This window comes from Protobothrops mucrosquamatus, unplaced genomic scaffold, assembly GCF_001527695.2.
Source record: "Protobothrops mucrosquamatus isolate PMUCROS unplaced genomic scaffold, P.Mucros_1.0 scaffold6661, whole genome shotgun sequence".
Taxonomy (NCBI): domain Eukaryota; kingdom Metazoa; phylum Chordata; class Lepidosauria; order Squamata; family Viperidae; genus Protobothrops; species Protobothrops mucrosquamatus.
The window spans coordinates 3511-18096 of NW_015392480.1; the positions used below are offsets into that span (position 1 = coordinate 3511).

The 14586-nt window shown below is 40.3% G+C and overlaps 1 protein-coding gene across 1 annotated transcript; it reads left to right on the forward strand.

Annotated features, from left to right (window-relative positions):
• Positions 1 to 1980: 1980 nt before the first annotated feature.
• Positions 1981 to 13838, forward strand: LOC107300317 (BRCA1-A complex subunit RAP80-like; the record flags this gene model as incomplete). The annotated part of the gene is made up of 5 exons (XM_015829652.1): positions 1981 to 2103; positions 2467 to 3603; positions 10052 to 10116; positions 12701 to 12789; positions 13759 to 13838. Coding segments are annotated over exons 1-5 (1494 nt in total), but the record flags the coding sequence as incomplete, so codon positions are not given.
• Between the last annotated feature and the right edge of the window lie 748 nt (positions 13839 to 14586).

A 14586-nucleotide genomic window follows, 5' to 3' on the forward strand; every position in this document is an offset into this window, starting at 1 on the left:
TCTTTACCCTTACTTTACTTACATTGCTAACAAATTTAAACACCACTATTTCCATTTAAGACAGGAGTGGGTAACCTTTTTTCAGTCAAAGACTGCATTTCTTTGGAAATGATGGGAGAGTGGAATGGACGTAAGTGGGGCAGATCCGAAAGTGGGAGAGTCACTAGTTCTCTTGCTTTTTGAGGCAACTATTCTCTCTCCCTTCCCCCCTCTTTTTTGAAACTTGGATTACACTAAAAATAGTGATTTGATGACAATAGACTGCTCCTATGTGATGTAGCAGTATGCCCTGTCAATACGTATTTCAGCCCATGTGGCAGCATGAAAGTGAGTTCAGAATTAAACGCCATCTTATCTCAGTTGTATCTTCATCAGATTTTGAGAAGTCCATGTTTTGCTTTTATGTTCCTTTCACAGCCAAACTGGCTTGCTGTCATTCTTTTGCAACTGAGAGAGAAATGGGGTTCAGTAATCTACCTGTCAGCTCTTATTCTCCTCTGGAGTTATTTCTTATGTGAACTGAACATATGTCAGAATGCTCTTGAAGACGCAAAATTGTATTTTGTTTTGGTGCACAGAGAATTTTCACTGGAATGTTTCCTTATCTTACTGCAAGTTGATGTGTTTGTTCAAGATACTGCTTTCTTTATTTGTTTTGTACTCCTAAATACGGTATTTTGATGCTTTTGTTTGCCTTAGAATTGTTGTGTGGAAAAACTCACAACAGCCTATAATTATTTGATGGAAAAATGTTTTACAGTATTCTTCAGATCCTCAGAGGTTCTGAAACTCAGAGTAGAATCACTGAAGTTATCATGTGGCTTTCTGAGCATCAATAATTTTTGCCAAGAGAAAATGGTGGATCAGAAATAACAGTGAATAGATGTTTTCTGAAGCTACTTGGGTTTTTTTGTTGTTCTTGTCTAATATTTTCTGGAAAATCTTGCTAGAGCTAGGAAGTAGATAGTAGCACCTATGAAATCATGCTAAATGTTACTTGGGTATTGCAGTTTTTCTAAGTGGATTTTTTTTTCTGAACAGAATAATATCAGCATTCTCCAAGGTATTATTTTCTCTCTTTCTTCCCTACTACAAATTCTGGAGAACTTGGCACATGAACTGTTCCACTTTATATTTTTGAAGGAAAAAGTATGTGATTTATTTTAGCTAAAAGTTTTTCAATAGGAAGGAAGTATCCTGCTTTGCCAATAGTCTAGAACTAATGTATATGTATATAATAGTATAGTTCTAGACTATAATATATATAATATATATATGTAATATATAATAGTATTATATATTATATATATTATAGTCTAGAACTATACTATTATATACATATAATATGTAATGTATTATATATATTACATAATAGTCTAGAACTAAGGAGAAATTTCCTGACAGAACAATTAATCAACGGAATGACTTGCCTCCAGAAGTTGTGGGTGCTCCAACACTGGAGATTTTTAAGAAGAGACTGGACAACCATTTGTCTGAAATGGTATAGGATTTCCTGCCTGAGCTGGGGGTTGGACTAGATGACCTCCAAGGTTTCACTCTGTTATTCTGTAAGATATTCTTAAAGCATTCTTTTGTGTTCACAGTCTGCTATTTTCCTCTGTTCTCTGATTTATATGTTGGATGCGAAAGTACAAAATAGAGCTTCTGCCGTATGATTATATGATAAAATATTTCATTATGATGAATGTATCTAAAAAGTCAAAGTTATGATTGCTGTAAGAACTTTAACTAACTGCCTGACTTGGGCTCAATTATTTGATATTTTTCAGAATGTATTATGCTACGTTTAGCACTGCTTATTCTAATTTTGAGAGTATACACTATAATAATTTCCTATTTAATGGTTCTTATATAATTTTTCCCCTTCTGAAGCTGAAAGTCTTCAGGCTCCTTCAGGTATAAGAATTAAGGGTCCATGATTTAATCATGATTTATAATTTTATTTTAATCTTCTCAGAGATGTCGGAAGATGAACAGTTTGCCTTGGCTTTAAAAATGAGTGAGCAAGAAGCCAGACAGTTAAATTCACAAGAGGAGGAAGAGGAAGAACTTTTGAGAAAAGCCATTGCTGAGAGCCTAAGTGTAAGTAGAAGAGATGTCCTCCTTTTACTCTTTTTTTTTTTTTGCCCTGCAGGTTTCAAAAATGACTTTTCTCCGAGGCTGGCTTATGTAAACTTCACTTGGAATCGTAGTCTTAGAGAAAGCATCTGACAAGAGAGCAAATATAACAAATATATTTGTTAAGCTTTACTGTGCTAATGGACTTATTGATGCATAATATCTAATTTCACCGTTGGCTATCACCCAGCAGATTAATGTGGAAGTGTCATTTATGTTTTTTTACTGTGTAGAACAGCAGTCAATTTGATTTAATAATTAGAAGAATACATATATACATACATGCGAATCATTTTCATTTTCTGTTTGCTCTTGTTCTTCCCATAGAGCTGCCAGCCTTCTGAGTTTTCTGCTGCTGCAGCGCCTTTGCCTCTCCTTTCCCAGGCATCAGTGTCTCCAGTGCAAACCCCCCCATCTGGAGCAGAGGATTCTCGGCTCCTTGAAGTTCCGCCACCTTGCTCTGAGTCTCCTTGCTCCAAGTGCAGCTCCCTCTTTCCAAGTGACAAAGCTGATGAGAACAGGCAGACAGATGTCACCAAGAGTCCCCTGGTAGTACTGACGAGGTTAAGCCAGGACATAGTTGAAAACTCGCTAGTCTCTAGCATAATTGTATCTTCAGGGGACAGCCAGCCTTTTGGAAGGTCAGGCCCTTCCTCACCGGCTGGGACCTGCTCCAGTGATGCATCACATAGTGCAGAAGAGGAGTTACCTATTATCCAAAGTCCCACCTTTCCCCAAAGACCTCGGAGGTCTTGGCAGCTGGCACCCCGGAGGCTCTTTCTGGAAAAGAACAGCCTTCTAACACCAGCAGATAAAGAAATAAAACATTCCCCAAATTACTTAAAAGAAAACCTTCATGTTGATTGCCCAGGAGCCCTACAGAAGGACGTCCAGCAGCAGAGTCCTTCTGATCATGACGGAAGTCCTTCTGAGTTCGGAGATCAGGCTGAGCACGGCAAAAATACACGTGGGTCTGCTGAGCTTGTAGAAAGGACTGGCCTGCCAGAAAGCGCCCTGCCCACTTGCACACTTCCTTGGACTGACGAGAAATGCCAACGTGAAGAACCGGATGCGGTGCACTATTATTGGGGCGTTCCGTTCTGCCCCAAAGGAATAGATCCTAACAGATACACTCGAGTCATCATGTGCCAGCTTGAGGTGTACCAGAAAAGCCTGAAACAGGCTCAGCGGCAGCTCCTGCTGAAGAAGCCATTTGGGCAACCGATTGTTCCTAATTCATGTTCCCTGAGACAAAGTAAACTTGCAAAAAAGGAGGAAACATCACGACAAAGAGAAGATACTGATGATCAAGAAGGGGAAGACCTGGATGAGAAAAAGGAACCCGATAACGTGGCCTGGCTCCTTTCCCGAGTAAATGGAGAGTTTTACAAACATCCAGCGCAGGATGTAGCAGAGGGAAGAAACTCTGAGTGTGGAGATGAACCAGCGAGCAGCTCTCTTCAGGTAAGTTTGCCCTACCTGGAGAATTATGGATCAAAACAACAAAACAACAAAAAGAGCAGAGTGGCTAAGCATTTTGCCGCGTGCACGTTCTTAGATCAGAATGGCAGGAAATTATGCTATTGATTTTTCAGCAGTAAAGGTAAGGTTAGAGGGAATTCTAGGGGACACAGAGAATTGTTTGGGAGCTGTAAATTGCCAACTGCTGTGCTGAATGCTATCCAGTGATGCTTCAAGGGTTCTGAAGCCATTAGAGTCCTCTGAAAATCTGTTTTTAAGAGTACAGATAGTCCTTGACCTATGATCACAATGGAGCCAAAAACATTTTTGTTGCTAAGCAAGATAATTTTTTTTAATTGAGTTTTGCCCCATTTTATGATCTTTTCTGCTAGAATTGTTAAACGAATCCCTGCAGTTGTTAAGTGAATCATGCAGTCATTCGGTGAATCTGGCTTTCCCCCCCTTTGACTTGGCTTGTGGGAAGCTGGCTAGGAAGTTTACAAATGGTGATCACATGATCACAACTGTACAACTGCCATAATTACAAGCCAGCTGCCAACCTTCCCAATTTTGTTCATGTGACCATGGGGATGCGACAGTAGTTGTAAGTGTGAAAATTAGTGATAAGTCATTTTTTTCAGTGCTGTTTTTCATTTCAAACGGTCACTAAACGAAGGATTGTAAGTCGAGGACTACCTATATACTAATTTAGTTTTTACAATGTAAATAAAATTATATTCACCAATGCACAGCACTGTAGAATAAACTGATGCTCCGGGTTGCTGATCAAGGGGTTTTGCTAAAATAATGGCTAGATCAGTGGTGGCAAACCTATGGCACGGGTGCCAGAGGCGGCACTCAGAGCCCTCTCTGTGGGCACGCGCGCCGTCGCCCCAGTCCTAGGCCTTCATCTGGGTTTTATAAAACCTTTTCGCTTTAGGTCTCTGCCACCATGTGCAAAAAAAAAAGTTCAATCAATCAGTCAATTTCAACTTCTCGCGAGAAAAAAAAAGATCTTGCAAAGTTGGAATTGATTGATTGAACTTTTTAGTCCCACCCAGTCTGTTACCACCGCAGCCACGCTCACCCAATTGGCCACACCCAGCCAATGGGCCACACCCACCCGGCACCCGAGGATGCATAAGTGGGTTTTGGGTTGCAGTTTGGGCACTCGGTCTCTAAAAGGTTCGCCATCACTGGGCTAGATTATGTTGCATTTGTTAGAATCAACAAGATGTGGAATCTGTATGGTATTATATTCGGACAGTTGTGGTGGAACATGGTTTGTTTTCAGCTGTGAACTTTTGCTAGTCTGAGCTGAAATTTTAATTTATATTATTGAATTTGTTTTATTGCTTTGTCCTTTGGAGTTATTACATTTCTCAAACCTATCAATCTTTCATGCTTCCTCTGTGTTTCTGCTTTGCATTTTTGAGCAGTGCACTGTCCTTTTTCATTCATTGTATTATAGGACAAAAAAACGAGGCCTATCCAGGAAAACTTCATAGTCTCTTTAGTTGTCAAAGTTTATGCAGTGAGGCCAGAACTAAGCTTAATCTTGGTTTCGTTTGCTGAAAGTATCCTTTAAATATATATTGAGTGGCCGCTAGGTGTCAGGTTTTCTCTCTTCAGGGGCAAGAGGCAGCTTTCGGTCACCACCGTGTCTTAAACCCATTGCTAGTCAGATGAAGTATTTATTCCTGTTGTATTTTAATGTGTGTCAGCCTTTTTCAACCCTCATTTTTCATAATGACTTCGCTGCTAGATCATTGTATAACTTTATCTTCTTCCGACTGAAGCTGAACCTTGTTGTTACTATTTTCGAGTACGGTATATTTGATTGTTTACCCTGGTGATGGAAAGATACTTAACTTGTTTTGTGATATTTATATTCAACCTTACAATATTGAACATTCTGAGGAAAATCTGTCACGTCTGCATTTTCTTTTAGAAATGGAGGAGCAGTACAGTTTGTGCTTTAGGTCTCACAGACTTGGATCCAAAGTGGTTATATTTAAACAACCTTAAAGATGACCTGCAAAGAGAAACAGTTGGCTTTGTGCCCAATTTCTTTACTCACTTACGATAAGCTGGCAATTTGACCTGAATGGTTTAAGGTCAAACTTTCTGTTCTCTTGTTGGAACTTCTGACCATGTTTAATTTGGAATGTATTTTGGCAAGTGAAATGCACAGAAAACCTCCATCACTGCTGAATTCTTGAGCCTTTTATGCAGCTCAAGTTGGGGAATAATGGTCTTGACATTTAAAATTTGCTTTAGGACCACAAGAGACAAATGGCATAATTGGGGAAACTTGAAAATACAATTAAAATGCAAAAAGCTTAAGTCCTCACTTGTAAATAGACACAAAAGCACTTTATAATAGTAGAACAGAGAAGTAAAGGCGGGAAGGCAGCCAAGTCTAACAATATGCTTCGCGACAGGTAATTTTTAACATTGCTTTTCTTTCTTCCACATGAAATAGAACATGGAAGCAGTGGGCAGATAATTCAAAGGTTACTTTCCATGTTTTAAGCTTCATTTGAGCATCGTATTTTTCTTTGTTGTAATTACCTACCAGCATACTTTGTCACAGTTTCAGTGCCCTTTGTGTTGACAGTAGTGGAAGCACTAATGTATTTAAAGTGCCAACGTGTCTCCTTAGTTGTTCAGTCCAAGCAGATGCTATCAGCCAGCTGCTTGGTTGAGCCACTTGTTACTACTACAGTATAGCTGAATAAGTTGTCAGTGTAAAATCTGCAAGGTCCTTTTTCGGGTGGTTTGCATTAGTGGCAAGCCTATTTAACTATGATACTTGCATTTGCTCACTTGCAAAATGGTTCATGAAGGCAACAGCTACAGTTTCTTCCGGTCTTCCCTAGTGATTCTTTGCTCACTGTGATTACATGAAATTATGTTAAAATGGTTAAAGTGCTTGAGTGACTCTTTCAAGCTCCATATGTTCTTCAGGAAGAAGCATATACTTCTGTTGACATAGGGGAACATTTTTCTTATTTGTTGTCCAGAGTGACAGCAGTTGTGGACTTCTTCTGAAAATAATATTCCCATGAAACTGTTGCGAATACTCTCATCATGCTAATTCTCCATTCTCTCCTCCATTTTATGGGCAGCTGCTTGGGATTCAATCAATCAGAATAGAGCTGGAAAGGACTTTGGAGGTATTCTAGTCCAGCCCCCTTCTGGTGCTTTGGAAAATAAGTTGACTCCCTCCTTTTTGTGGCAGCTTCTCAAATATTGGAATACTGCTATCATGTCCCCCCTGGTCCTTCTTTTCTCTAGACTAGCCAAATTCAAATCCTGCAACTGTTCTTCATATGTTTTAGTCTCCAGGAATTTAATCATCTGGATTGAGGACAATTATTTCAAAGAGAGAGAGGGGGATGCTTTGGTATGGGGACAAGAGGCTTCAAATCTATCTAATTTAACATTAAGAATAATTATTATGGCTGTTTCTTGTAAAGGAAGCAAGTCAGTTTCTTAATTTCTTTTCTAGGACTGATTGAACAAACATTAAGATCTTCTGAATCTGAATAAGCATGTTCCCTTAAAAAAAGGAACTGAGAAAGATAAATTTGGGGGTGGTCATTTGTATTGTATTTTAAACATCTACTCTACAATCTTAAGAATATAAGAGGCGGTTCTTTGCAAAGTGCAAAGGAAAGGCCAGTTTGATGTAGAGGCCTCAGGGTAGAAGCCAAAAGACTGTGATTTCTATAGGCACAAAGGCACCGTAGGCACAAAGTCAACTGGGTGACCTTGCGCCAATCATTCTCTCTCCCAGCCCTAGGAAGGAGGAAAGGCAAAACCATTTTCGAAAAATCTTGCCAAGGGTCTAATCTAGGCAGGTGCCAGGATTCAAATATATTACCTGATGGCACATACACACTGGAAAAGTATACTTGTTGAGTCTACTCACGGTCCTAGGGCTATTTGCCTTTTCCCCTTTAAGCAGTGTTTGCAAGCTTTTCCCATAGTATTGACTCTGCTCTTGAAAAACAGTAGGAAGGAGATTATGTGTAATAGCATTTGTCCTCACTTGTAGTTAGGACCATATTCTTCACCCAAAATGGATAACTCACAGTATGTTTGCTTAGATTGACAAAAAAAATATGGGGACGTAGGAAGAAGACAGAAAGGGAAGAGTAAATGCGGGTGGGAGTAGGGAGATTGGGAAAAGAGAATGGAAAAACATAATCACAAATTTAGCAGAATAAGGTTAAAGGCCTGTCAGAATTAAGGAGTGTGACATTCTCAGGCTAGAGATTCTGGCTTTCTACTCTCAGAATGTTTTCTTATTCTTTTACACCAAAAAGCTTTGCCTGTAGAAAAACACAGATAGGTAAATATTTAGCACCTGGCCCTGGAAGAATTCTCAAATCCAGAAAGCCACTTCATTTAAAATTTGTATAGTAGAACATATTTACTTTTCAGAATATGCATTTAGTACAATTAGTTTCTCACTAATGTCTGTAGATATGAAATGATAATCCATTTGTCAACTTTATTTCCAACTGATTAATTCTGATGTGGACTTCATTTTTCAGGGTATACTCACAAAACATTTTGCAAGATTGTATTTCTCTTTTAGACAATAAAGGGATGCATTCAATATCTGAAATGTATTAGTTCTCCAGATTGGTTCTTTTTCAGAGTTAGCTTTTATAACACCCTTGCTTCTGAATTTAACTTTTGAGTTTAGGTTTCATGAGAACAAACTCTTGTCATGATTATTATCCCAACTTGTCCAACAGAGCATTGCCTTCTTTGCTGCAATTCTTGGTTTGTACTGCTTTCTTTTTTGGTATTGGTTGTTAAGCAGATCTCCTTGATGAGAACTTAATTATGGGAAATTAGTTATGGTGGTTATCTAGTTTCTTCTAGCTTTTATTAGGACCCTGTAGCAATTTGATTTGAAGGAGACCTCCTTAAATACACTTCTAGGGCAGTGATGGTGAACCTTTTAGAGACCGAGTGCCCAAACCGCAACCCAAAACCCACTTATTTATTGCAAAGTGCCAGGGCTGCATCAGCATTGTGGTGCCCTCGGGGTTGGGGGTGGGGGTGGCAGGATTGGGGGAGATCCAGGGGGTCTCTGGTGGGTGGGGCAGTGGGCAGGAGGCAGGAGGCTCGTCCTGCAGGGTGAGGCAGGGGGTAGGGCGGGAGTGCCATTGCTGCGAGGCGAGGTGGGGGCGGCTGCTGCCTGATACCATCAGCCCCCACACACAGAGGCCAGCGAGCGCATGGGGGGCGTGCTCTACCACCTCTACTCGAGCTTGCTAGCCAGCTGTTTTGCCTCCTTTGTGCTGGGTGGGGCTGCCACTCCGGGCGCCAGCAGTGGCCTAATGGACCTGCGCGAGCTGGCAGCGGTGGCAGCAGGTGTGCCCACAGAGAGGGCTCTGAGTGCCGCCTCTGGCACGCATGCCATAGGTTCGCCATCACTGTTCTAGGGGAATAAGAATGTATGCCATAACTCCCAGGAAAAGACCCAGCTTCTTGAAGGAGGTGATCTTTTCCTTTTGGGATCTTCTTCTTCTAACTTTTATGATTTTGAAATCAGATGATCTTTGGGTCTCTTTAGATGTGTAATAGTTGAGGTAGTCCTCAACGTACGACCTCAGTTGAGCCCCCAAACTTTTGTTGCTAAGCATGACATTTGTTAAGTGAATCTTGCCACCGTTATTAAGTGAATCACTGCAGTTGTTCACTTAGTCACCCAGTTGTTAAGTGAATCTGGCTTCCCCGTGGACTTTGCTTGTCAGAAGGTCACAAAAGGTGATCACACGACCCCGGGACACTGCAGCCATTGTTAAGTATGGGTCAGTTGCCAAGCCTCTGAATTTTGATCATGTGACCACGGAGAATGCCGCAAGGGTGGTAAGTGTGAAAAATGATCATAAGTTACTTTTTTGTGAGTCACTTCAAACGGTCACTAAATGAACAGCTGTAAGTCGAGGACTACTTGTAAACATAGTCAATAATATAATGTATAGTCTGCAGAAATGGACAGATTAACGTTAGAGATTAAAGAGAAAGAAGACTCAGTCTCTTTTAAAACATGAGAAAATTTTTATCAGTGGCTAGCAAAATGAGTTAACGAAAACTGAAACTTATTAAGATGATTGACCTTTTCTTTTGATTATTTGATATGCTTTATAATATTTGCTACTTTTGTTGACCACAGTTACTTATTATATTAACCCTGTTGAACACTTGTATCCGGACGATAGTTTGCTTGCTAAAGCGTGGAATGTTATTGGGGGTAACCCCATTGTTGGACCCATTCCCACCCTGAACCTTTCCCTGAACCTTATCCCGAATTCCACTATCCACAATGATCCTTGTTTTCCCTTACCCTGATAAAATTTAATAAAATATTGGGAAAAAATAATATAATGTATAGTCAAATAATAATTACGTTTTTTCTTCTTAGGCTTCCCAAGTGCTGTTTGCAGAAGATATGCTTGAAGAAAGGGAGCCTGTGCAGATTACACAAAGGCAAGGAGATATATTTCATCACTGTTGATTCTGTGATAACCAAAATGGTTACTAAGCAAGACTACCTATATTGCATGTATGGTCCAGCAGAAGAGAATAGCCATCGGAAATGTGCCCCATTCTTTAAAATATAAAGGAAAACGTATCCATTGCAACAAAGATTTTTTTTCATAAGTACAGCTCCTGGCCAAAAGAATGTGATGATTTAATTTGACATTGCTCAAAGCAGTAGGCTTTCGGGAATAGCGACAGCAATAAATTCAGAGTCCGTGTGTAGGCATGGTTTTTGTGTGTGCGTCTGTGTGTGCACGCACACATGTGCATGGGTATGAAATGGAAAGAATAGAAGAGGAATCTAAGAAAATCATCCTAATATTTGTTTCCTTGAGACAACAGTGTTTTTGGAAGCCCAAATAAGGTAGGAGCGAGTGACACATGTAATTTGGGAGCTTCAAAGTCTGTTTCCTTCAGAAAAAGGAAACAGAAGGACAGGGAGCTGCTGCTTACTTTTTACATTTGGGTCACTGTTACGTACCTTCTTTAGCAGGAATAGCAAGATGACCATTTCTAGGGATATATTCTTCGAAGTCTGCTTCTTAGAAGCTTCGTAAAGCAAGAATTAAATGTGCAAGCTCAGAAAATGAAGGCTATTTGAGGAGATGGCACAGGTCAGGGAATGTTTCATGAAATAAATTCCCAGGAAAGTTCCAATATTTGTGCTCAATCAGAAGTTGCTGGGAAAAGCCACTTAATTCTTAGGTTGTTTTCCCAGGTCTTATAATTAAATGGCCTTGGCATGAGGCCACCAGTTTTTCACTGCCTGATATCCTCTTTTCATTGATCTAACAACATTTTGGCTGAATGCTGAATGAGGGAGCAGACTAACTGATGTGATAACTCTTCTTCCCACCCTGCAGCAAGGAAGGAATAATATGTACAGAATTACGCAAGGAATTTGTTGGTTTGTTTTTTATAGTAATGGGGTTTTTTTTGGGAGGTGTGTGAGATATTCAGTTTCTTTGTCACCATTATTGTCAGGAGGGACTGAATGGGGAAGAGCAAAGGAGGGGGGGGGAACCCCTCTTGTTTCTTCACTGTGACATTGTTTAGGAGGTATTCATTAGCTAGCATTTAAAAGGAAAAGCCCTAATTCTGGATGGCATTTATCTACATTTCAAATGGTCATAATGCAAAACCATCAATCTCTTAAGGCTTGTTCCAATTTCCCAGACCTCATCAGACCTCTGGGATCAAGGCTGACCATTCCATACTGTGACATCTAATTTCATCAGAAAGTCCGTCTGCCTTGAACTAACCATAGCCATGCTGTTCTCGGTCTTGTGCACATTAAAAGCTGCCATCTGGCAAGTGGCCCTTTGCCAGCAGAGCCCCGTGCTGGACGGCGCACGGCACCCAAGTTAGTAGGTTTCAAATGCTCTTTGGTTCTTCAGCTTCTGGAGTAATTTTGGAAATGGTTTCTTCCAAAGACATTTTCCTCTGCTGCTTTCCGTGGGCCACTCAGCTTTATTGTTTCCTAGCTTATGCCAAGTACAGATTGAGAGACAGAGATTGAGATTTTAATAAATGGTTATATGTTTTGTTACCGAGAGATAGTTGATGTAGCAAGCAATGCATGAGGACTTCAAGTTGATTAGCCTGTTTTATGAAGGTCGTAGCACATTGTTTAGCATGAGGCCTTTTGATGTAAATCTTGATAGTTTACATGGAGCTTGGCTTCATAACAACTGGTTTAAAGTAGTTTTATTAACAGTTATGTTAAATGATTATTTAATATTTATTAGTAGTTTTATTTTATTTAAAGAGTGAGAGAAGTCACGTGATTTTCCGTTAGAATTTTCTTATTTATCATAAATTGGCAAGGACTGTTTCTGTCTGCTTAATTTAGTAACTCTTTTCTTTAGTCATTACTGGGATTTATGTTTTTTATATATACACTTGCATATTTGATCGCTCCAGCAAGAGAACTACACAGAACTCACGGGAAGTAGGAAAGGATGGTTATATCGTAGTAGCTTAGCCTCTTTCTCTTATGACATGGAGACGTGACTTTGCTGGAAAGTGGAAATGAGAGGAATCGGGCAAAGTTGAATGTAGCATAAGAAAAAAAAAATGCTCTTTTCATGTTGGCAAGTCTTTGCTAAACAGAAACTTTGAATTGTGTCAAGATTCCTGCCTTCTGAGTGTAGTGATGATACAGAAAAAACTGATCAGTAAAATATGGATCATGAAACGTTCATTGTCAAAAAAGATCACTCCTCTGTTCTGCTTTAAGGAGTTACTAAGCATATGGCTGTTTTGCTACCTGGCGTATTCCTGTGACCAGGACTAAAAAAACACCAAAGAAACATTTACAGATCTCAGTAAACAGCCTTCCTTTTGCACATTTCTTTTAGGACATGTTGGGAGGCAAATTGTTTGCAGGCTTTTTTTGAGACACTTTTTTTCCTTCTTGTTGCATTCTCTCCTGCTACCCTCTTTGAATAAGCAGAGCTTACAGAATTCCATCCGGCCTTTCACCGAGTACTTTGTAGCTTTGATTTATTGTGTGTTTGTGTTTTGGCAGCATTTCTGCCTTGACTCCCTTGGACAATACGAAGAACCCAGACATTGCCACAGAGGATCACGCTGAGGAGGAAATCACTGTGTGCCCTGGTATGACCTCTGCTACAGTTTATTTGCAATTTTGAGTCAGAAAGGTTATGTCCTTTCCTTTCAGGCAGGCCCATATTGTTTATTATTAAGTGGGACTTCAGAGCATTGCCCGCCCCCCACCATAAGCCCTTTGCTTCCATGGTATATTGCCTGCAGACGATTCTTGCCCCATTATTTTCCTTTTTCTATTGTTTGCTTGGCACCAGACTGAGGGTGAAATAAGTAATACTTGCTGAGCTGCTTTGTTTTGAATAAGTACAATTTTGGTAAGTCTTTATAGTGACCTTTTTTTCCTTAGTTAGGTTTAACAGGACAAGATCTCTTGATCCTGTCTTTCAGAGACTGAGTGAAATACTTGTTCCTCCTAGTTCTGAATGAACAGCTTGATTCAGCGAAGGAGAAATGGTTCAAGGTTAAAACTGTTTTCTTCCAAAGCCATTCTAATTCTGACATTATTTTCTTAAAGCAAGCTTTTTTCCGTTGTATATTTGACACAGGATTAAGTTTAATTGTTGAGGTTTCCTACAGGTGATTGGCTAAGGTTTTTATCGAGGGAAGTATAGACAGGATACAAAGAAAATACCAGCTACGTAGTGCTGAGCTGAGGGGTTTTATTCTTGCATAATATTATTCACCAGCTTGCACCGACGGTGTACAGTTTACATGCCCTACCGTTCCCTGTTTCTCGTTCAGCCATAGAGTGGCATTAGTTTTATCTACACATGGCTGCACTATGGCTTTAAACTTCTACTTCAGCTGTGTTGTTGCACATTGTCTGCTAACATTTGTGACAAGTCTAAAAAATGTTTAGAAACTGTGAAGACACTGTAAAGCAAATGGGGATACGTTTTATCAGCTAGTGTGGAGTGTGCTGGGGAGGGGGAGGGGGGGTTGGAAGGGCCTTACAGAGTCTAGGAAGGGGGTGGGCCACCGCCACCGCCGCCGCTAACATGGAAATTTCTGTTGCAGAAACCCAGCAGAGTCCATCACAAGCGGTTGAGCCTGAGAGTGGAGAAATCCATTCATCCAGCAAAGATGTCTTTCCGCAGGTAAGCAAGTCCTTAGGGAATAACAGCCAGTTAAAAGCATCTGGAATGCGAAGTCTCATTTCTTACCCATTTTCCAAAAATGAGCCGCTTTGCAAACTAGGCAGCTTGCTAGAAAATCTCGTCCAGAAATGGCGTGCTCTCTTCCCGGGCCTCCTGGTGTTTTCTTCCTTTTTTATCATCAATTTCTCCTCCGTGGTTATGGCACTTCTTGTTCGTTAAGGGTTTTCTGTTGACTTTCTCACATTTGTCATTTTGGGTGCAACACTTCTCCGTATGGTGCTTTGTGAGCAGTAATATGCTAAAGTATGCCAGAGGACACCACTGGATGCTACTGTGGAAGGGCAACTAGTTGCTCCCGGCTCATGTTTCTAACTGTACAAAGGGGTTACAAGCATGAGAGCAAAATTGATTTCACAGTGAGATTAAACTCCCACTGTTGCTTATGGAAACGGAGTGGGCAGAATGTGTGGTGTCAACGCTGGCTTGAATGGTGCTGTTGAATTTTGGACTGATGGCTATGTTCGTATTACTGCTTTCATTGAACGATGCTTAGATGCTTCTCTAAATTAACCCAGAGAAAACCTTCTCTTGCTTGTAACATTATCACCAGATGAATGCTGTTGGGTGGAGTTTTCTCTCCCTGTTTCAGTGTACCTGTGCTGCAGTCACCATGCAGCTGTCATAACAATGACATCTGACTTCAGTTGCTGTTTCTGGTAAAGACACCTAGTTAAGTTGCAATTTAAGG